Below are 21,629 nucleotides of genomic sequence, written 5' to 3' on the forward strand. Positions count from 1 at the left end.
CAGACTCAAAGTTCAGTGTCTGCAGCCTTAACGGTCCATAAGGGCCGCATACTCAAAGACCACTAAGGCCGGAAGTGCGAGGCTTGTGAAATGGGATGGTCAGTGGCGGTCCTAGCCTGTTTGATGGCCTTGGCAAACACTCCCTCTGCCCCCCCCCCCCCCCCCACACACACACACACACCTCCCCCCCTCACACACACACAATTACACACATAAAACATATTATGGATTGTACATTAATATAAAAGTTGTTGTAACCATATTGCATTTCACCAGAGAAACACACACATACATGAAGAGAGAGAGAGTATGCATACTATGCGGATGGCTACCAAACAGCCATGATAATTCGCCATACGATGAGAACAGGACAAATCAAGAATTGACAATGACTAATTAATATTGTGCTGAACACAGGCTCTTTTCTACTCTGGAATATTCTCATCAATTTTCTTGATATTTATTTATAATCACCTCTGTTAGTCCTTGGTATTTATAATTAAGTGATCTATATATATTAGTGCTATTTCTTAAATGTGTCAAATCTATAATATAATGTATTGTTTGGAGTTTAGTCTGTTACTGTTACTATTTTTACCATTTCTTCTTGGAGCAACTGTAACCCACATAATTTCCTTAGGGATTAATAAAGTATTCTGATTCTGATTGTTTCAGGATACATGACCTGCCATTATCACAGATTCGCTTTGTCTAGGCTTCATTTCTGGGATTTCGCACAACCCAGGGTTCAAATCATGAATACATAATGGGCTTGGATTTACAACATTATGAATGAAATGTGCTCTATTTGGAAGAAGCAGGCCTCCCTCCCCTTTCGACGGCTTCTGTGTGAGACTTTAAATCATCAAACTGTAAATTATACATTTTAAATTGTTATTGATCCCTTTACTCCTGGTCCTAAGTGTATATTTATTTTCTTACTCTTCTTATATTTATTGTTTGTTTACTTGCACTGCTGTAACTGGAGCCTCGTCGTCTCTCTACATACTGGACTGTATGTAGCAGAGATGAGAATAAAGTTTACTTTGACTTCAGCAGCGAGCAGGCGCAACGAGGGCACTCGCGCTCAGTTTTCACGTATAGAATTGAAAAAAAAAAACCATCGGTGCAAGTTATTAGTCTGTATCATGATGTTTTCGTGTTTGTTGGTTTGTTTTTATTTTGCGAGTTGGTTATTAGATGCTGCTCCAGCTAGCCACTGCCCCCGCCGCCCCGCCCTCTCCTCCCTGTGCCGCAAGCAGCAGGCGCACCGCGCAAATGGAGGGCGCCCTTACTCCCAGCAAATGGGCGATAAAAAAACGATCGGTGCCTATGCCATTCCCAATATGCGCTGGCATGATGTCGGGGCAGCGTGAGTACGAGCAATTTTTTTTTTCCCCAATGCCCGTGATGCCGCCCCGGGCAACTGCCCGTGTCGCCCGTATCAAAAACCGCTACTGGTGATCAGTGTTGGGCAAGTTACTTTAAAATAGTAATTCAATTATAGTTACTAGTTACTTCTTCAAAAAGTAACTGAGTTAGTAAGTCAGTTACAATATTCTAAAAGTAATTAATTACTTGGAAAAGTAACTATTGTGTTACTTTAAAAAAAACAAAGAACATTTAACCCTCTGGCGTCCAGAGTATAATTGACCATTTTTTTACTACTCTTGATTTTCCCTCCACATATTACCTTTAAAAACTATTTGCTTTGCCTTGTTTGGTATCATTCTTTTTAGCGCAAACTCACGTGCCTGAATTTACAGTTATGTTCTCATTTTGTCATACTGTATAACCAGAATTGATCTAAAATCAGACAAAAAACATAAAATCAGAGTAGAAAAAGTTATATTTTTACTGTAACAACCATAAACATATTTAATGAATCATATTTCATAACTTCAAATGCAAATATAAATAGTCAATTTTAAAATCCTTTGCACAAGTTTTGCAAACAACAAAGTTATTTGCATCCATTTACCTTTTACCCTTTTTTTAAAATAACCATTTCAAACTATTTAAAGAACAATCAGCTGTTCTTCAATAAGATGCCACACAAATTATTTGTGCCACTCCAAAAAAAATAACTGTCCACTATAAAGGAGAACATGACAGCCTGATACCTGCAGGTCTGACAGCAGCAGGTGTATCACTCCTGTTTCTACCTGGAGACAGCAGTCGCCTCATTGTTCTGACACACAACACAAAACTATACACAACACTACACACTAACTACACAAGACAACACATTAACTACACACTCCAAACACGCTAAACGTCACAAATCTCTCACATCTCAAAACTCGCTCTCTCTCTTTTCCTGCTGTCTCTCTCTCGCCGTCACTCCTAAAACTTCCCGTTTTTTGTTTTTTTGTTTTGCTCATAAGCAGAGAGTGCTTGCTAGCGCTAACGTGGCGAAACTATTGAGGAAAAAACGCCGCGTATATATTGTTTATCATGACTCTGGTTTTACGTGGCCTATCGACACAATTTATAAACTGGTATATATCACCTTGTTGCTTTGTCTTTAAGTGGTCATGTGATTGACTTACCACGACTACTTTATTCTTCCTCAGTCAAACAGCAGCACTCATGTGATTGTTTTGCCTCCTGAGCTCCAGGTGTTATGCTGGACAGTGCTCGTGATTACCGTCCGCGGGAGCGCGCAGCTGTCTAAAGCTGTAGCGTCCAGATTACTTACAGCTACTTCCACGCAACTGATATAAGATGCGGTAAGCTGAACACAGCTTCAACCGTCTGTTTGTTGAAAAATAGTAACGGACCGCGTTTCCTTGTTAGTAACTGTAACGCATTTGTAACGATAGGAATAGTAATTAGTTAAATTACTCGTTACTGGAAAAAGTAATGTCGTTACTTGTAACGCCGTTATTCCCATCACTGCTGGTGATATAGTATAATGCGATCCCATATTAGATTCTAAATGTCTGTTGTTGTTATTCGGCCTGGTTCAATGTGCCCCTTTTTAACTTTGACGCCCGCGCCTTTAAAATTCATCTGATTTGACTTTGTCTTTCAATTAAAACTTTGAATTCAAACAGTGTAAAATGAATTGTGGAAACAAAACTGACTAACATATACCACAAGAATTCCACCAGGTTGTTCATCATTACCCTTTGTAATAGTTTAAATGTTTTATACAAACTTAAATGATACACCACATATGGAATGTTTTACAGACATATTTCTAAGAATATTATAAATATGCTGTTACCAACATACACGGTATTCTTGTTTAAGTGTCTGTGAAAAAAACAAGACTAGTTTCAAATGGTTAATGCATTGTTGCTATTTATTAAATGACTCACATGCATTAAAACACCTCAAATACAATATTATATCATATTATGCTTATAACTCAAGTTAATTTTTTCCAACTGAAGCATTTTTAAATGTGTAACTTCCAAAAAAGATGTGAAAACAGTAAGTGGAGAGTTTGGAAAAATCCCACTAAGAAAGAGAAATCAAAGATTTGGATTCTTTTTATTGAGCTCAGACTTGTTGAAAATGCAGAGGAGCTGGTTGTGAACTGAGCTTCAGAGAAACACAACATAATCATATTCACTGTGAAGCTTTGAGTGGAAAAAGACAGAAAAACAACATGTGGATCCTGGAATAATGGGAGCTTCCATCTTTAAAGGACTGAAGAGGAAGAGGTTTACAAGGAATAATTTAGAACAGTTTAAAAAATTAAAACATGATTTAAAACATTAAAATCAGTTAAAACTGGATGAATCCATGAGTGAAAGAGTCAGAAATGTACAGACTGAACTATCTGTTCAAGAGTCAGAGTGTTTCTCTAACAGGAGGACACTCTTTACACACAACTCAACACAGAGTCACTGAGGAATCAGGATTAACCCAAAATCCAGCATAAAGAGTTTCAGTGAATGTGGTGTTGAAGGTGTAGACATGGATCAGAGTGTCAGAGGAGACTCTGTAGAAGGACAGAGTGCCAGCAGGACAGTCCACATACACTGCTACTCTGTTAGAGACAGAGGAGGAGGAGGAGGAGGAGGAGGAGGGGGAGAAAGAGATGGATGTTTTTATCTTATTGTGCCTGACAGACTGAGGACCATAATCAGAGCAGCTCAGACTCCAGGACTGGTCATTGAGTCCAAACACACAGTCATTACTGCTTCCTTTCCTTCTGATTCTTCCGTAACTCACTGATATATCGACGTTTTCTCTCCACTCGACCTCCCAGTAACAGCGACCAGTCAGACCATTTCTACACAGCAGCTGCCACTTGACATCAAATCTGTCTGGATGATCAGGATATGACTGAACCTCCTCTCCATGCGTCACCTTCCTGTTGTTGTCAGACAGTTGGAGCCATTTGTTTACTGTGTTTGTGTCAATAGTGAGTTGACAGGAATCTGATGGAGAGAACAAACACAATCCAGCTGCAGTTATTGATCCATCATCTGTTCATTGATTGACAATTTGATGATGACTCCTGACATCAGAGATGTGAATGAGTGATGTGACAGTTTGAAGATGGTTGAATGTGTGCTGCTTTGTTTTCATGAATCACATTAAAAACACACTTACACTTCCTCAGACCTGGTCTCAACCATTGGACTCCAGCAGGCTGCACCCTGAAAGGAGGAGGGGGGTCAGACCATCACAGTCAGCATGCACACATGGACATGGCTCTCATACACACGAACATTCACAGTGTTCATCAAAGTTAAACTAACTACACACTAACTGTAGCCTCCAAACATCACAAATCTCTCTCGTATCAAAACTCGCTCTCTCTCTGCCCCCGGTGTCACTCCTAAAAATTTCCCCTCTTCCCAAAAAACGAAAATGCCAAATGTTGCCTTATCATTTGATTCAAGGGGGTAGATTTGGTTTTGGCATTGGTGGCGACGGGTGTTTCAACCACCGAACCCCGCCCTGTTTCTTTTTTTTTCCTTTTCGTCTTTGCTTCTTGATAAAAAAAGGAGAAATATACTTGCTTACATATGCTATTCTACATGCTATTAAACCATTTAAAATTACAATTCATAGTTTTATATGTGAATTATATAATGTTAAATTACTATTAAACAAATGACTAAGTATTTTAGACTTTAGTTTACTTCAGCCATATTCCACATAAATCAGGTATCATACAAAAATAAAAATAGCTTCAAATACAGTCAAGACAATAAAAGAATATAACTTTAAGGACTTAAATGTGGGATGGAGCGGTTTCGCAGGTCTTTCCTCCCCACTGCTGTCAGACTCTACAACAAAGACTTTTGCAGCTGATCAAACACACACACGTGCAATAAGATGTTGTAAGTTGTATTTTTACTCAGGTGTATATAACATTTGTATTCTATTTTTATCCTAATGTATATTTTATTCTACTATTTTATTCTATTCTGTACAGTTGTGTACAGTATATTATTCTTATTGTATTCTAATTTTCGCTATATAACCTTGCACTGTTCCCTTTCTGCTGTGACAAAACGAAAGGTAATCTTATCTTATCTTAACACGATTACTTCAGTTATAGTACACCAACTTCTCTTATACATTAGCACTAAGGGAACACTAAATGAACTGGTGGTTTTTGTCCATAAAACTCATCTAAGATGACCAAAAAATTATTCTTCTGTGCTTGATGTGCCTCACCTTTGGCCCTGGCTCCTCCCCTCTGACTGCACTAGGACATACTGATAAAATAACACATTGATTCGTGCCATTTAAAAAGTGAGACAATTCAGATTCTTTGTCAAATCTACACTAATCAATCAATTTACATCAGCAGCCAAACAATTGTAGTACAAACTGCACTACAAGGTGGAATATTTGCAAAATCATGACTACCTCATGATATTTTGTCTCAAAAATTAACCCTATGAATATGTCAGTGCCACTAGGATGAAATTATTGTGTCACCAACATTTTAACGTATAATTTTAACAGCCTCTTTAAACTAATATCCTGACTTGCTCGAGGCTGCCGTTTTTTCTGACAGTTTCAATCAAAATTAGAAATGTTGCTCTGAGACTGGGAGAACGAATAGTGCTGCTTGTTGTGCAGTTAGTGTCCAAAAGCCGTAATTCATGGTTGCATACAATTTTAGACTGATGTGGGCCAAAGCCTAGCATAGCCTGTAACGTTATTATGACGGACACATTTCATGAGTGAACTTGGCTTTAAGTGGCTTACAGGTTTCTTTCTTTGAAAATACTTTCTTATATCCACGTTCTTCCTCTTTGCTACCGTCCTCCTCTCCTCCTCTCAGCGCAGGATTGCCGCTGCTAAAACTAAACAGAGCTCCCTGAAAGGCTCAGCCAATCACATTGGCCATATTTGTCACATGCGGTCGGACTCCAGTAGAGAACGTAATTTAACGCTTTCTGCACCGCTGGGTGAATGAGACGCTGACAGATCTTTTTTTCTTTCTATCGGGGTTTTTTTTTTTTTTTTTACAAGAAGCGATCAAATTATTGGTGGGGACAGTTCAATAATCGCTGGATATTGGTGGGGACGTGTCCCCTCCGTCCATGCCAAATCGACGCCCTTGATTTGATTGGTCAACATAGTACATTTTTCCACCTATAGGGAAGGGGTCTTTTTACCCCCCACTCACAAGCACACACAACTGATACAAAGGCCATTTCATGGGCAGGAAAGGAAAATTCCTTTGTTATGTCATTATCAATTAAGTAGACAAAAGGCAGGGGGTGGATTTGAGGTGTGCTGCTTGCATTTGGAAGAGTTTGCTGTAAACTAGGGGTGGGCGGTATAAACGGTAAACTGTAGAAACGACATAAATTTGGCGGTAGAGCTTTTGACTATACCGCTCTACCTCGATAGCGTATGTTGATGGTGTCATCAAGCTGCGCCTGTTTTGGTTCAAAGCATCGCATCATCTGCAAATTATGCTAGGCCACAGCAATGGCAAAGCGACAAAGCAAGTTTTGGGATAGGTGGAAAGCCACAAACTGCGCTTCTTCCACTTCCATACCATTGATTCATTAATGTTAAATTCTCTCACAGCTGCTCTATTCCCATGTTGTTGCAGTATATTAGTGAGTAACCTCATATTGTGGATGGATTATCTCAGTTGTTCTGCTGACTGAAGTTTGGTCCGTTTACAGGATCCTCCCATGCAATTTAATTGATATTAATAAATTTTAAATTTTTATCAAGTTGAAAAAAGTTAGCGTTTGTCCTCCTGCTTCACTGTGGTTATATTATGCTAACATAGCTGTGGGACTTGAAGCTGATGGCGTTTGGGACCCAGATTATTCTGCGAAGCTCCTGGCTGTCATTGGCCAGCAAAGGGTTTTCAACCAAGTATTAGAAATTAACATTTTATTTTCACTTATTTAATTTGTCCAAACACTTTAGAGCCCCTAAAATGAAGGGATTAAGTTAAGAAAATGCTTTAGGTTGTCACATTTTTATGCAAGCTTTTTGTTTAACCCAATGAATTAAAGCTACAGGTCTGAACTTCAACTGCACTTGAGTTTTTTCATTTAAAGTTCACTGTGGTAACCAAAATTGCAAAATGTTGTCTCTGTCCAAATATTTATGGAATATTTATGGACCCAACTGTAGGTCTACTTTTAATGAAACTCACAACATGACTTATCAGTTATCATTAATGTTCCTGCAAACAGACTCCTTGAAGACCCCCTACATAAATATCCATGTACTATCCAGCTAGAATAGTGTGTCTGTCCCTGAAAATATTGTGTGATTATATGTGTGATTGTTCGTGTCACATCTGCAGGAAACAAACAGGAAGTGAGTGAAGGACACAGGAAATGACACAGGAAATGTTTCCAGTTCTTTCTCTTCTATCAGACATCCTCTCCATACCTGAGAGTGTCCAGTCTCCAGCCTGGATCCTTCAGTCCAGCCGACAGCAGCTTCATTCCTGAGTTTCCTGGATGATTGTAGCTCAGGTCCAGCTCTCTCAGATGGGAGGGGTTGGAGCTCAGAGCTGAAGCAAGAGAAGTACAGCCTTCCTCTGTAATCAGACAGCCTGACAGACTGCAGACACACAAAACAACAATCCATTTGTCAACAATAATTTTCTGTTTGTCACATACAATAACATCTATCCATTTACATGCATTAAATTTAACTTTATTTATAAGTGACAATTCCCAACAGACAATAGCAGTCATCTCAAGCTGTTTAACAGTTTAAGGTAACACCCTATAATATTGTAATAATAATAATAATAACAATAATGTAAGGTATCAGCCTATCTAGTTTGAACAGCACTTGGTGATGGTGGGAAGGAAGAACTACCTTTGACACAAAGATCCTCCCTGTGAATACAGGCTCCAGGAGGAGCATCTACCATGACTGGTTGCCAGGTGAGGGGAAAGAGAAGAGATGAGCTCAAAGACACAAGAACAAAATGCAAACTAGGGAGAGAGAAGACAAATGTTAAGGACATGCAGTAGTGACATATAAAAGCATCAAGAGTGAAAAGAGGGGAGGGAAGAAGAAAGCAGAGCATCATGGGAAGTCCACCAACAGCCTTAGCCGATAGCAGAATAACTAAGGGATGGTTCAGGGTCACCTGATCCAGCTCGAACTATAAGCTTTATCAAGAAGGAAAGTTTCAAGCTGATCTTCAAAGTAGAGAGGGTGTCTGTCTCCTGAACTCAAACTGGGAGCTGCTTCCACACCAAGTCCAACATAGCCAGGCTGAGTGGTTAGATTAGTCCAAAGTGAAGTCAGAAACTCATTATTTGTGTCACATTTTAGTGGAAATGTAGAAAAAGCTATCCAAAAGTTATTTCTAAATCTGGTATTAAACAGTTTAAATCAGGGGTGTCAAATGTAAAACGGGTTTAATCCAGCCCGTGAGATGATTTTGTAAAGTATATAAATGGGCCGCAATTTTTTAATAAAGAAACTGCTGTTTCAATTGTGTCCATTGGATGGCGCAATAGCAATTGTGAGCTACTTTGTTTTACCCGCGAAATTTAAACCCGATATGCTTTGGCACCCTCATTGCCCCAATAGGTCTCTGTCAAAAAAGAGAAAAGTGGATGCAGAGTGCAGAGTGTTCCAAGAAAAATGGTCATCCTCCTATTTATTCACGAAAGTGAATGGAATGTATGTTTGGCGTGTTCCCAGCATGTTGCAGTGCTGAGAGAATATAACCTCCGTCGCCACTACGTGAGTCTTCATGCCGATAAATATGACAACTTTCAAGGACAGCAGAGAAGAGAGAAGGTGAATGAACTGTTGGCGGGTCTGAAGAAACAGCAGTCTGTGTTTACTCACAGCCGAGACATCAGTGACGCTGCAGTGAAAGCTAGCTACCTCATTGCTAACGAAATTGCACTAGCTTCAAAACCATTTAGTGAGGGTGAATTTGTAAAAACATGTATGATGAAGGCATCGGAGATTGTGTGCCCTGAAAAGCGCCAGGCCTTTGAAAATATCAGCCTGAGAAGAAACACAGTTGCCGACAGGATTTCTGATCTTTCAGCGGATTTGGACAGCCAGTTGAAGCAAAAAATAAAGTCATTTATTGTGTTTTCAGTTGCAATTGATGAAGGCATGGACATTACAGATGTTGCACAACTGGCAATTTTCATCCGCGGAGTTGATGACACATTGACCGTAACCAGGGAGTTCGTGGAGTTGGTACCGATGACAGATACAACGACCGCAGCTGATATTTTCACCGCACTCGTCGGCGCGCTGGTCAGGGTCGGAGTGGACTGGTCCCGCGCTGTCAGCCTGGCTACCGATGGTGCGCCCTCAATGATCGGGAAGAAAGCAGACGTTGTAAAAAAGTTCAGAGATAAAGTGCAATCTGCAAATGGAGGACGTGATTTTTGGACTTTTCACTGTATTTTGCACCAGGAGGCTTTGTGTTGCAAGTCACTGAAAATGGATAACGTCATGAAGGTGGTCATCCAAACTCTTAATTTCATCCGACCCAGAAGCCTCAATCACCGTCAGTTTGACAGCCTTCTCAGAGAGAAAGACCACATCTATGGCCTGCCATACCACACTGAGGTTGAGCCGAGGTCCTGTGCTGAGGCATTTCTTTGAATTACGAGAAGAAATTGAACAGTTTATGGAAGAAAAGGGCAAACCAGTGTTAGAATTTCATTGCGCAGAATGGATGCAGGACCTTGCATTTATGGTGGATGTTACAGAGCACCTGAATAACTTGAACAAACAGCTGCAAGGACGCAACAAAGTTGTCACGCAGTATTATGACAGCATACGTTCTTTCAAGTTAAAGCTGTTATTGTGGGAGATGCAGCTTACTGGTGGTAATGCAGCTCACTTCCCCTGTCTGAAAAATGTGTGCATGATACAAAGTGTGGCAGATATTAAGTGGTTCAAAGATAAAATAACGGGACTGTGAGTTTGAGCAACGATTTCAGATTTTTGGTGATCTGGAGAAAGACTTCATTTGCTCGCCGTTCACCGTGAATCCCTTTGATCTGCCTGTCAGGATCCAACTTGAAATAATAGACTTGCAGTGTGACTCGGATTTGAAGGGCAAATTTGCCGCAGCTTGAACACATTTTATCAGAATCTCTTGCCAGGTTACCCCAACTTGACAGCCCTCGCTGCAAAACTGTTGTGCATGTTCGAAACCACGTATCTTTGTGAGCAAGTTTTCTCTGTAATGAGCATAAATAAAACAAAACTGCGCTCAAGGCTCACGCACAGGCACTTGAATCACATCCTGAAGTTAGCTACGCTCAGGATGTGAAGCCTGATATTGATGAGCTGGTGAAAGCTAAAAGATGCCAGGAGTCAAATAAACTATGCAACCCCACTGTATGAGACACCCTGATGTAGTTCTGTGATCTGTGATATATTTCTGTGAATCACTGAGGCACTGTGTGCTTGTGTGTTATTTGTCCTCAGAATTTTCAAATAAATTGAGGTGTTTTGTAATTAATAGCTATGTTGTGCCTGTACAATTTTGAACATACTGTGTACAGGCTCTAGCTTTATTTTTATGTTGATCGTATTGAAACAAAGAAAACAATTTGAAGTTGTTGTTTTTAAGTTACATATACAATGATTTTACCAGTCCGGCCCACTTGAGAATAGACTTTTCTCCATGTGGCCCTGAACTAAAATGAGTTTCACACCCCTGGTTTAAATGGTGAAAAAAGCTGCAAAGACAACAGAAAGTCAATAAAGAAAAAGAGAGTCGATAAAAGCCTCTTTAGAGGGTGAGCAGTTTAAAACTCAGACTTTTAAACTGGTGATTCTCCTTATCTGTCCATTTCCTATGAGGGATTTGATAAGCTGAACATTCTTCTGGCCTTTCTTTCGTTCTTTGGGTGCTAATCAAAGAAGAAAACACATGGGTCATGTGACGTGACATAAGGAGCGCTCTGATTAGTTGGGATTCACAAACTATGGGGCTGTTTGCAAGCTTAGCTTTGCAGTGCCAAGAAGATCTCTTAAATAGGGATGAGACGGTCAACACTGACGTTTCCACAGTTTGGAGCTTCTGAAGTGCACATGTTTGGAAACGCTGGGCCGTGGTTCAAACAGTCAGACCATGTGACCTCAGCTGCCACAGGTAACATACCTGCTGCTTCCAGGCATTGCCAGGCTCAGGAATTCCAATTTTTGATTGGCTGGTCTTTTGGACTGGGCCTTGTAATGACTGAATGAATGCTTTTCATTCAGAGAGGGAGCCACACACTGTCGGTAACATCATTAGAACATCTCAGTAAAAACACCACCCCTCCTTTAAGGACTAAATCAAACAGGCACCAGTTTTCAGCTCTGTCTGCGCTCTACTTTTAACAGAAAATATGATTTACTGCATTCAGGGATATCATCCTCACTGTCAGCAGTTACTCACACACTGTGTGTAGAAATAAAGAAAATATTGATACTACTACGCAGTAGAAGTTGGGAACAGAGCAGCTGTGAAATCTGTCTCTTTGTTATGCTCAGGGTCTTTTAGTTTACATTTTGACTGCACAATTGTGAGATTTTTGTTATGCAGAAAAACAACATTGTTTCTTTTATTTATGGAGCATTATTGTTTAATAAATGCTCATAATTTATTTTTGAGTAGTTTTTTCCCCATGTTCCTCTATGCTGTATGTTAATAAAAGTGACTGTGTGACATCTGGGACACAGCTTTCACTAAGAACTCTTTTTGTTCTTACTTTATGTCTTTAAAAAATATCAAGATATACAGGTCCTTCTCAAAAAATTAGCATATTGTGATAAAGTTCATTATTTCCTGTAATGTACTGATAAACATTAGACTTTCATATATTTTAGATTCATTACACACAACTGAAGTAGTTCAAGCCTTTCATTGTTTTAATATTGATGATTTTAGCATACAAAACTCATGAAAACCCAAAATTCCTGGGTTTTTTCCAGATGTTCCAGATGAGTTCCAGATGACTTTCCTGCAGAATTCTACAAATAATTCTGGACAATTCTGCCACCTGTATTCCACAGAATCTTGCAGGAAATCAAGGAAAATGATCATCTGTGGAAAAGTTGGAATCCTCACCTGAGAGTTTCCACTGCACACTGTGAATTCTTTAGTCTAGCAGACAGAAGCTTTACTCCCGAATCCTGCAGGTCACAGTTACTCAGGTCAAGCTCTCTCAGACTAGAGAACTGGGAACTGAGAACTGAGGACAGATCTTCACAGCTTCTCTCTGAGACGTTACATCCATTCAGTCTGAAAAATAAAAGACAGTCTATAAAACAAATACTCGTTAAATTAAATTAAAGTTTGTTAATACTTTTCACAACATTAAATCTTGTCTTTCTATTTTTATAGGAAACATAAACATACCAAGATACAACATCATATGGATAAACTTAGCTTAAATATTTAATTAATAATTCTAAAAACGAAACGTAATTTGATCTGACCTCAGAGTATTCAGTTTACAGTTTAAACTTTGTAGTCCAGCAGACAGAAGCCTCACTCCTGAATCCCGCAGGTTTTTGATACTTAGGTCCAGCTCTGTCAGTCTCAATGACTGTGAGCTGAGAACTGAGGAAAGAGCTTCACAGTTTTCATCTGAGAGTTCACAGATGTTAAGTCTGAAGATAAAAACATGAATAAAGATAATTATTAAATAGTAATCAAGGTGCAATAGCTTATTGTCTTGAGCAGGTTAGTAAAACTTCACTTTAACTTACTGGTTAAATTGTTGATTATTTTTGTCAGTTTATATATACAAAAAAACCCATCAAACATATAACCAAAAGAACTAAACAGTTGAATTAAACTAAACAAGTTGATCTGACCTCAGAATATTCAGTTTGGTGTGTGGATTCTCCACTGCAGCAGACAGAAGCTTTACTGCTGAAGCCTTCAGGCTGTTGGTACTCAGGTCAAGCTCTCTCAGACTACAGGACTGGGAGCTGACGACTGGCAACAGAATTTCAATGCCTTTTTCTGACAGGTTACAGTTGCTCAGCCTAAGAGAGAGAAAGGGGGGAAAAAAGAAAGAAAAGAAGATGATAGGGAAACCACTACCTACTGAGCTAATAATAATTGTTACTATTTGTATGTTTTCTGCATTTCTGATTTATTTCCCATGATTGTAAGATTTTTGCTTATTGTAGGATTTTAAGTGATGAGTTCATGTTTACTTACAGAGCTTTTTTAGAGGTTTTGACCACTGGCAGCATTCTCAGAAGAGCCTCCTCTGAAGCTGAATATTTCTTGAAGTCAAACTCATCCAGATCTTCTGATGACAGTAAGATGAAGGTCAGAGCTGAGCACTGAGCAGGAGACAATTTACCTGTGGAGAGACTTCCTGAACTCCTGCCCTGCTGGATCTCCTCCACTAAAGAATGATCATTCAGTTCGTTCAGACAGTGGAGCAGATTGATGCTTTTCTCTGCAGACAGATTTTCATGGAGCCTTGCCTTGATATACTGGATTGTTTCCTGATTGGTCTGTGATCTCCTTTCTGTCTGTGTCAGCAGACCTCGTAGGAGAATCTGATTGTTCTGCAATGAAAGGCCAAGGAGGAAGCGGAGGAACAAGTCCAGGTGTCCATTTGGACTCTGTAAGGCCTTGTTCACAGCACTCTGGTAGAAGAAATTTAGTATGAATTTTGTTTGGGGGGGTTTAAATACCTGTGGTGTTTCTAGATTCAACAGATTGAGTCCAGAGTTGATGAAGGTCAGATGGACATGAAGAGCAGCCAGAAACTCCTGAACACTCAGATGGATGAAGCAGAACACCGTGTCCTGGTACAGTCCTCTCTCCTCTTTAAAGATCTGTGTGAACACTCCTGAGTACACTGAGGCTGCTCTGATATCGATGCCACACTCTGTCAGGTCTGATTCATAGAAGATCAGGTTTCCTTTCTGCAGCTGATCAAAAGCCAGTTTTCCCAGAGACTCAATCATCTTCCTGCTCTCTGGACTCCAGTGTGGATCTGTCTCAGCTCCTCCATCATACTTGACCTTCTTCACTTTGGCCTGAACCACCAGGAAGTGGATGTACATCTCAGTCAGGGTCTTGGGCAGCTGTCTTCCCTCTCTGGTTTCCAGCACATTCTCCAGAACTGTAGCAGTGATCCAGCAGAAGACTGGGATGTGGCACATGATGTGGAGGCTTCGTGATGTCTTGATGTGGGAGATGATCCTGCTGGCCTGCTCCTCATCTCTGAATCTCTTCCTGAAGTACTCCTCCTTCTGTGGGTCAGTGAACCCTCTGATCTCTGTCACTCTGCCAACACACTGTGGAGGTATCTGATTGGCTGCTGCAGGCCGTGTGGTTATCCAGAGGTGAGCAGAGGGAAGTAGTTTCCCCCTGATGAGGTTTATCAGCAGCACATCCACTGAGGTGGACTTTCTAGGGTCAGTTAGGATTGTAGTTTTGTGGAAATATAGAGGAAGTCGACACTCATCCAGACCATCAAAAATGAACACAACCTGGAAGTCTTCAAAGCTGCAGATTCCTGCTTCTTTGGTTTCAGTAAAGAAGTGATGAACAAGTTCCACCAAGCTGAACTTTTCCTCTTTCAGCACATTCAGCTCTCTGAAAGTGAATGGAAATATGAACTGGATGTCCTGGTTGGCTTTGTCTTCAGCCCAGTCCAGGGTGTATTTCTGTGTTAAGACTGTTTTCCCAATGCCAGCCACTCCCTTTGTCAGCACTGTTCTGATTGATTTATTTCTTCCAGGTGAGGCTTTAAAGAGGTCTTCTTGTCTGATTGTTATTCCTAGTCTGTGTTTCCTGGATGCTGTTTCAATGTGTCTGACCTCATGTTCATCATTGACATCTGCAGTCCCTCCCTCTGTGATGTAGAGCTCTGTGTAGATCTGATTCAGAAGGGTTGGATTTCCTGCTTTAGCGATCCCCTCAAACACACACTGGAACTCATCCTTCAGGTTACACTTGAGTTTAAGTTGACAGCACTGAAGAATCTCTGAATTAAAAACAGTATTTGAGATGATTAGTCTACTATGGTCTACAATTTATATATCCATTTATTTGCATCTTAAATTTGTTTCAATTCATTAGATGTTTGGTTAAATATATGTAATTCTTTTGAATTTCACCAAAGCATGCTTTGTTTATTAAATATTAAATTTTGTGTTTCAATCTCCTGCCTATGTGATCTGAGTCTGTGTGTTCGTGTGGGCTGTGTGGTGATGTAGGCGCAAGCATGTCTGCCTCGGTCACAGCTCCTTTCAGCTTGACCGAAGGTACGTCACTGCCATGTTGCTCTCAGCTAATGAAAATTTATCAAGACCAGAAGCTGCAATTTGAATATATCCAAACTGCCGCATTTTAATCTGTTGTTAACTGACTCAGTCAGTATGAGTTTTGTAGAGCGCTGAGTTTGTTAATTTCATTTTTTTTTAAATGAGTTTTTGTCAAGGGGCGGCTGTGTGAAGGCGAGAGAGGACCCAAATGCACGGCTCAAGACACGCGGGGATAACTCAAAAGGCAGGTCTTTATTAATAGGAACATAAGAAGTCATACAAAACTATACTGGGAGAAACTAAAGGTGAGGCACTGGGAAGACACGAGGGAATGCACACAACCTAGAGGGACGACGCAACACGGAACAAAGGGATACTCTGACATAAATACACGGAAGGTAATGAGGGAAGTGGGAACACACGGGGGAACACAGCTGAGGACAATTACTTGTGACAGAGCGGGGAGGACACGAAACTGAAAATACTGACACTAAGATGTGGACCTTAAACACAACACAGAGTACACAGAGATGAGCACAGAGAGAGAGAGGGAGAGAACAAGAATGAATACACGAGGATGAGGAGAACACAGAACACAAGGGATGGGAACACGGTACCAGAACAAACACCACAATATAAGCATGGACACAGGGGGAATCCAAATACCAAACCAAACAATCCTATGAACATAAAGAACAAAATACAAAACCGCAGGAAAACTAAGAACACTGGGTTAAAAGGACCCATGACCATGACAGTTTTAGCTCGAATATTCAGCTTTAACATTAGCTCTAACATTAACATTCTTCAATATTAAATATGATTTACCTATCTCTAATAATCGGCTATGTATCATAGACCTTCTAGCTGGCTGTAATTAAACCTTTACTCAAAAAGCCATCCATTGACCCAGCTCTATTAGCTAATTATAGGTCAATCTCCAACCTTCCTGTCATTTCAAACATCCTTGAAAGAGTAGTTGTCAAACAGCTAACAGATCATCTGCAGAGGAATGGCTTATTTGAAGGGTTTCAGTCAGGTTTCAGAGCTCATCACAGCACAGAAACAGCTTTAGTGAAGGTTACAAATGATCTTCTTATGGCCTCTGACAGTGGACTCATCTCTGTGCTTGTCCTGTATCTTATCTATGTAATAGACGCCAAAGTGCTTCCTCATAGGGGTCATATGATTGTTGGATTTTTCTCTGTATGTATTATTGTAGTGTTCCTTACAATATAAAGCGAGTTGAGGTGACTGATGTCCTGATTTGGTCCTGTATAAATAAATTCAATTGAATATGAACCATCCTCACGTGTCATCTGAAGCTCTGCATCCATCGAGCAATCTAGTGAACTAAAGAGACTATTAAACCAACCAGATGTTCATTCAATAGAGCTTGGACTTTTGTCGTAATGCAGAGCTGAGGCTACAGAGAAACCACAGCTCTGCATTAGTCACATCAGGCTTTATGTGTTATGGACTTATCAGTATTTCCTGAGACCAACTAATGAATTCTTACCTTCTGATGAAAGTGATGAAGCTGCCTGGGCTGAAGGACTTCCTGTTGGAGGAAAGTTCAGTTTGAGTAATAAATTTGTCTCGAAAAAATGTAAGTACGATGTTTGTACTCAATTATTTGAGAAGGAAAGACAAAATAAAAAGTAAGACTAAAATACTTAAATACATTTAAAAAATAAGAATGACAACATGAGATCCAAGATGGCACCACAAATGGATACCCTGGTACTTCAGTGCGCTACTTCCATCTTGTTTTCATGCATAATTTGTGTGTCTGGACATGCTTCTGGATATTCTTACGCCAGAGAACTACAGGACTAAAACACTTTTGTTTGTTTTTTTTCCAGTATTTGTCGCATTTGCAATGGATTTACTACAGACTTTGGACACAATAAGGGCTGCTTCTAACAGCTTGGATGAGTTTAGAGACACTGTCTTCTCCACTTCTGCAACGATAGCATTGTGCCATCACGCACCACGGTGAGTTATAATAATGATAAACACTGGTTTACTCCTAAAATCAAACAGCTGTGGCTAGAAAAGTGAAAGGCATTCAGATGCGAAGTCAGGGACTAGTACAGAGAGGCGAAGTACAGGTTCAGTAAAGAAGTGGACACTGCTAAACAGAGAACGACTCGGCCTCTGTGTGGAAAAGGAATAATTTAGCAATATCACTAACTACAAGCCTAAGGCTACATCCACACTAGCCCGGATAGATTTGAAAACAGCGTTTTTGTATGAAAACGCTCCACGTCCACACTATAATTTTAAGTTGTTTTCACAGAATCTGAAGCATGTACAAACTGATATTAATCTTTAATAGGGCTGTCTAAATTGACAGCAAACAAAACAAATGCTGTATAATTCCCTGTGCTATCTTAGTTTAATTGATTGAGAGTTTAATATGACTAACATGCGTCATCGTTTTAGAAAGTCTCAATTTTTCGCTGTCCACACTGCGACGTGCAAGCTCCGTTTTAAAAGAATGCATTTTTAAGAGCGTTTTCAAAAAGCTGTGTTTTCTTTTGGGGAAAATGCCATCTCAATGTGGATGTGAGGCCAAAACAGAGAGAAAACAAGTGGACGTGGCCTAAAACCCCCCACTCCACTGATGACTTTGCTCTTGGACAACACCCTCAACGACTTTTACTGTCGTTTTGATGAGCCATTAAGCAGCCTTCATACCTCCACCAGCCCCAACGATAGCGACACTTTGCACACTCATCACCCCCCCTCCCCCTCTCCCCCACCACAGAGCCACCACTACAACCAAAGACTTCACCCACAACACCCTCCTTCTCACCCCACACCTATGAGGATCTCACACCACCTTCTCCCACTACAAACCTTCATATTCATGAAGCAGATGTGAGGAAGCAGTGTAAGAGCTTGAATGCTCGGAAAGCTCCTGACCCAATGTGTCTCCTGTCGCTCTCAGAGACTGTGCAAATGCAAATATGCCTGCTTCAAGTCCTCCACCACAGTGCCTGTCCCCAAGAAGCCAAAGTTTAGTTGAATAAATTACTACAGACCTGTGGTTCTCACATCCGTGGTCATAAAATAATTTGAGCGCCTGATCCTCTCCTATGTCAAGACCCTCACGAACCCCCTGCCTTTTGCATACAGTATCAACAGGTCTGTAGACGATGCTATCAACATGGCTCTACACCTTAACCTGCAGCATCTGGACTTCCCGGGGAACCTACGCCAGAATCCTGTTTGTGGACCTGCCTTCAACACCATTCTTCCAGACCATCTCCAAGACAAACTTTCGCAGATAATTATACCTGAGTCTATAGGCTAACTGCTAACTGCAACAACAAGTGGAACAGCGAAGCACAAACGAAAAGGGGTTGTCACATGATTCAGAAGGCATTCTGGGCTTAGCCAATCAGAGCCAGAGGATTTTGTAACACGGGCAGAAATATTGCCGTTAAGTGCCTTCTTAACTTGAATTTTTCGTTAGATGGGGTATTCGTAAGTTGGGGTTCCACTGTATTTGAGAAATGAAATTAAGTTTATTGGATTTACAGAAAGTATGCAATAATAACTTAAACAAAATCAGGCAGGTGCATAAATTTGCACATCACAAAAAAAATAAATGAAATCAATATTTAGTAGCTCTGCCTTTTGCAGAAATTACAGCCTCTAAACGCTTCTTGTAGGTTCCACTGAGAGTCTGGATTGTGGTTGAAGGTATTTTGGGCCATTCCTCTTTACAAAACATCTCTAGTTCATTCAGGTTTGATGGCTTCCGAGCATGGACAGCTCTCTTTAACTCACACCACAGATTTTCAATAATATTCAGGTCTGGGGACTGAGATGGCCATTCCAGAACGTTGTACTTGTTCCTCTGCATGAATGCCTTAGTGGATTTTGAGCAGTGTTTCGGGTCGTTGTCTTGTTGAAAGATCCAGCCCCGGCGCAGCTTCAGCTTTGTTACCGTTTCCTGGACATTGGTCTCCAGAATCTGCTGATACTGAGTGGAATCCATGTGTCCCTCAACTTTGACAAGATTCCCAGTCCCTGCACTGGCCACACAGCCCCACAGCATGATGGAACCACCACCATATTTTACTGTAGGTAGCAGGTGTTTCTCTTGGACTGCTGTGTTCTTTTTCCTCCATGCATAACACCCCTTGTTAAGCCCAAATAACTCCATTTTAGTTTCATCAGTCCACAGCACCTTATTCCAGAATGAAGCTGGCTTGTCCAAATGTGCTTTAGCATACCTCACGCGGCTCTGTTTGTGCTGTGGGCGGAGAAAAGGCTTCCTCTGCATCACTCTCGCATACAGCATCTCCTTGTGTAAAATGCGCCGAATGGTTGAACGATGCACAGTGACTCCATCTGCTGCAAGATGATGTTGTATATCTTTGGTGCTGGTCTGTGGGTTGACTCTGACTGTTCTCACTATTCGTCGCTTCTGTCTATCTGAGATTTTTCTTGGTCTGCCACTTCGAGCCTTAACTTGAACTGAGCCTGTGGTCTTCCATTTTCTCAATATGTTCCTAACTGTGAAAACAGACAGCTTAAATCTCTGAGACAGCTTTCTGTATCCTTCCCCTAAACCATGATGGTGAACAGTCTTTGTCTTCATGTCATTTGAGTTGTTTTGAGACCCCTATGTTGCTACACTTCAGAGAAAACTAAAAGCTTACAACTGACCCCCTTAAATACTTTCTCATTATTGGATTCACCTGTGTATGTCGGTCAGGGGTCACTGAGCTTACCAAGCCAATTTGAGTTCCAACAATTAGTTCTACAGGTTGTGGAATCAATAAAATGACAACAGTGCCCAAATTATGCACCTGCCTGATTTTGTTTAAACAATTATTGCACACTTTCTGTAAATCCAATAAACTTCATTTCACTTCTCAAATATCACCGTGTGTGTCTCCTATATGATATATTTAACTAACATTTTTATTGGAACAACCAACAATTTTTACAGGAAAATAATGACTATTAACAAGGTTGCCCAAACTTTTGCATTCCACTGTATATATCAATCTGCTCAGCACTTTTAATTTTTATTTAAGTGTTTGTCTTACAGTATGTTTTGCACTAAGTACTGCAGCAATTTCCTAATCTTGTAAACCTGCTCAACTTTAGGTAATAAACCCTTTCTGATTCTGATTGTGTCAGCAGTGTTTATTGTTTCTTTTTTCTCTTACTGACCTCCTGTCAGCCTTCCTAAAATCAACTTTGCCACCTCCATCACACGGTCTGAATACACCTGCACCATCACTTCTACTGTTTTCAGTCTGTCTGCATTCTCCAGCTGGCACTTATGGATTTTAGGGAAGTCAGCTCCAGGTTCATACTGCAGGTAAAAGTGGAAAAGCTTCAGCTCCTCTTCTCCCAAATTCTTCAACATTTCCAGCAGCTGCACTGGCGAGGGCTTCTCCATCTTTGATCTGTTAAACATGAAATCATGTGAACAGTCACAGACTCTATCACATCTACATTTTACTAATTTAGTTTCAAGTTTTATTGTCATGTACAGATAAATAGTGTAGCCACATGTATCCATAATGAAATTCTTTGGCTCCTCAGCTTTACATGAGCATAGAGAGAGTGTGCAGTTATATTAAGGAGAAAATAACAGAAATTACGAGTGGTAATAATAAAAGACAAAAGGAGGGGAAAGAAATATTAAATATTAGAGAATTTATACAAGTTTCTGCAAGAATTTTACTAAAGAAATGTAGTACAGTGGAACCCCGACTTACGAAATTAATTCATTCTTGAGGGTTCAGTGCCTTCGTAACTTGAATTTTTTGAGAAACGGGTATTCTTAAGTCAGGGTTCCACTGTATACTGCACAGCTGATTAAATGTTTGATCTGGATTATTTAGGTTTTAGTTAACTTTTTTTTTCCTGGATGGATTCTTCTGTGATGGGAATAACAT

At 40.3% G+C, this 21,629-nt stretch overlaps 3 protein-coding genes across 3 annotated transcripts in view; all 3 read right to left on the reverse strand.

The window, feature by feature from the left end:
* LOC135932493 (protein NLRC3-like) overlaps positions 1-21,127 on the reverse strand; it is a 62,873-nt gene extending 41,746 nt beyond the window's left edge. The window contains exons 1-5 of the mRNA XM_065469981.1: positions 20,896-21,127; positions 14,638-14,747; positions 13,628-14,067; positions 13,276-13,449; positions 12,524-12,697 (exon numbers count right to left, since the gene is read on the reverse strand). Coding sequence (XP_065326053.1) covers positions 12,524-12,697; positions 13,276-13,449; positions 13,628-14,067; positions 14,638-14,747; positions 20,896-21,127 — 1,130 coding nt within the window. The remainder of the gene's footprint in view (positions 1-12,523; positions 12,698-13,275; positions 13,450-13,627; positions 14,068-14,637; positions 14,748-20,895) is intronic.
* LOC134621491 (NACHT, LRR and PYD domains-containing protein 12-like) overlaps positions 1-21,629 on the reverse strand; it is a 328,927-nt gene that overhangs the window by 134,190 nt on the left and 173,108 nt on the right. The gene's annotated exons all lie outside the window — the stretch shown is intronic.
* Positions 7,833-21,629, reverse strand: part of LOC135932494 (NLR family CARD domain-containing protein 3-like) — a 53,360-nt gene continuing 39,563 nt past the window's right edge. Inside the window, exons 6-7 of the mRNA XM_065469982.1 lie at positions 12,524-12,697; positions 7,833-8,025 (exon numbers count right to left, since the gene is read on the reverse strand). Of these exons, the coding sequence (XP_065326054.1) occupies positions 7,833-8,025; positions 12,524-12,697 (367 nt within the window). The remainder of the gene's footprint in view (positions 8,026-12,523; positions 12,698-21,629) is intronic.

Source organism: Pelmatolapia mariae, linkage group LG3_W (genome assembly GCF_036321145.2).
Source record: "Pelmatolapia mariae isolate MD_Pm_ZW linkage group LG3_W, Pm_UMD_F_2, whole genome shotgun sequence".
In the NCBI taxonomy this organism is placed as follows: Eukaryota; Metazoa; Chordata; class Actinopteri; order Cichliformes; family Cichlidae; genus Pelmatolapia; species Pelmatolapia mariae.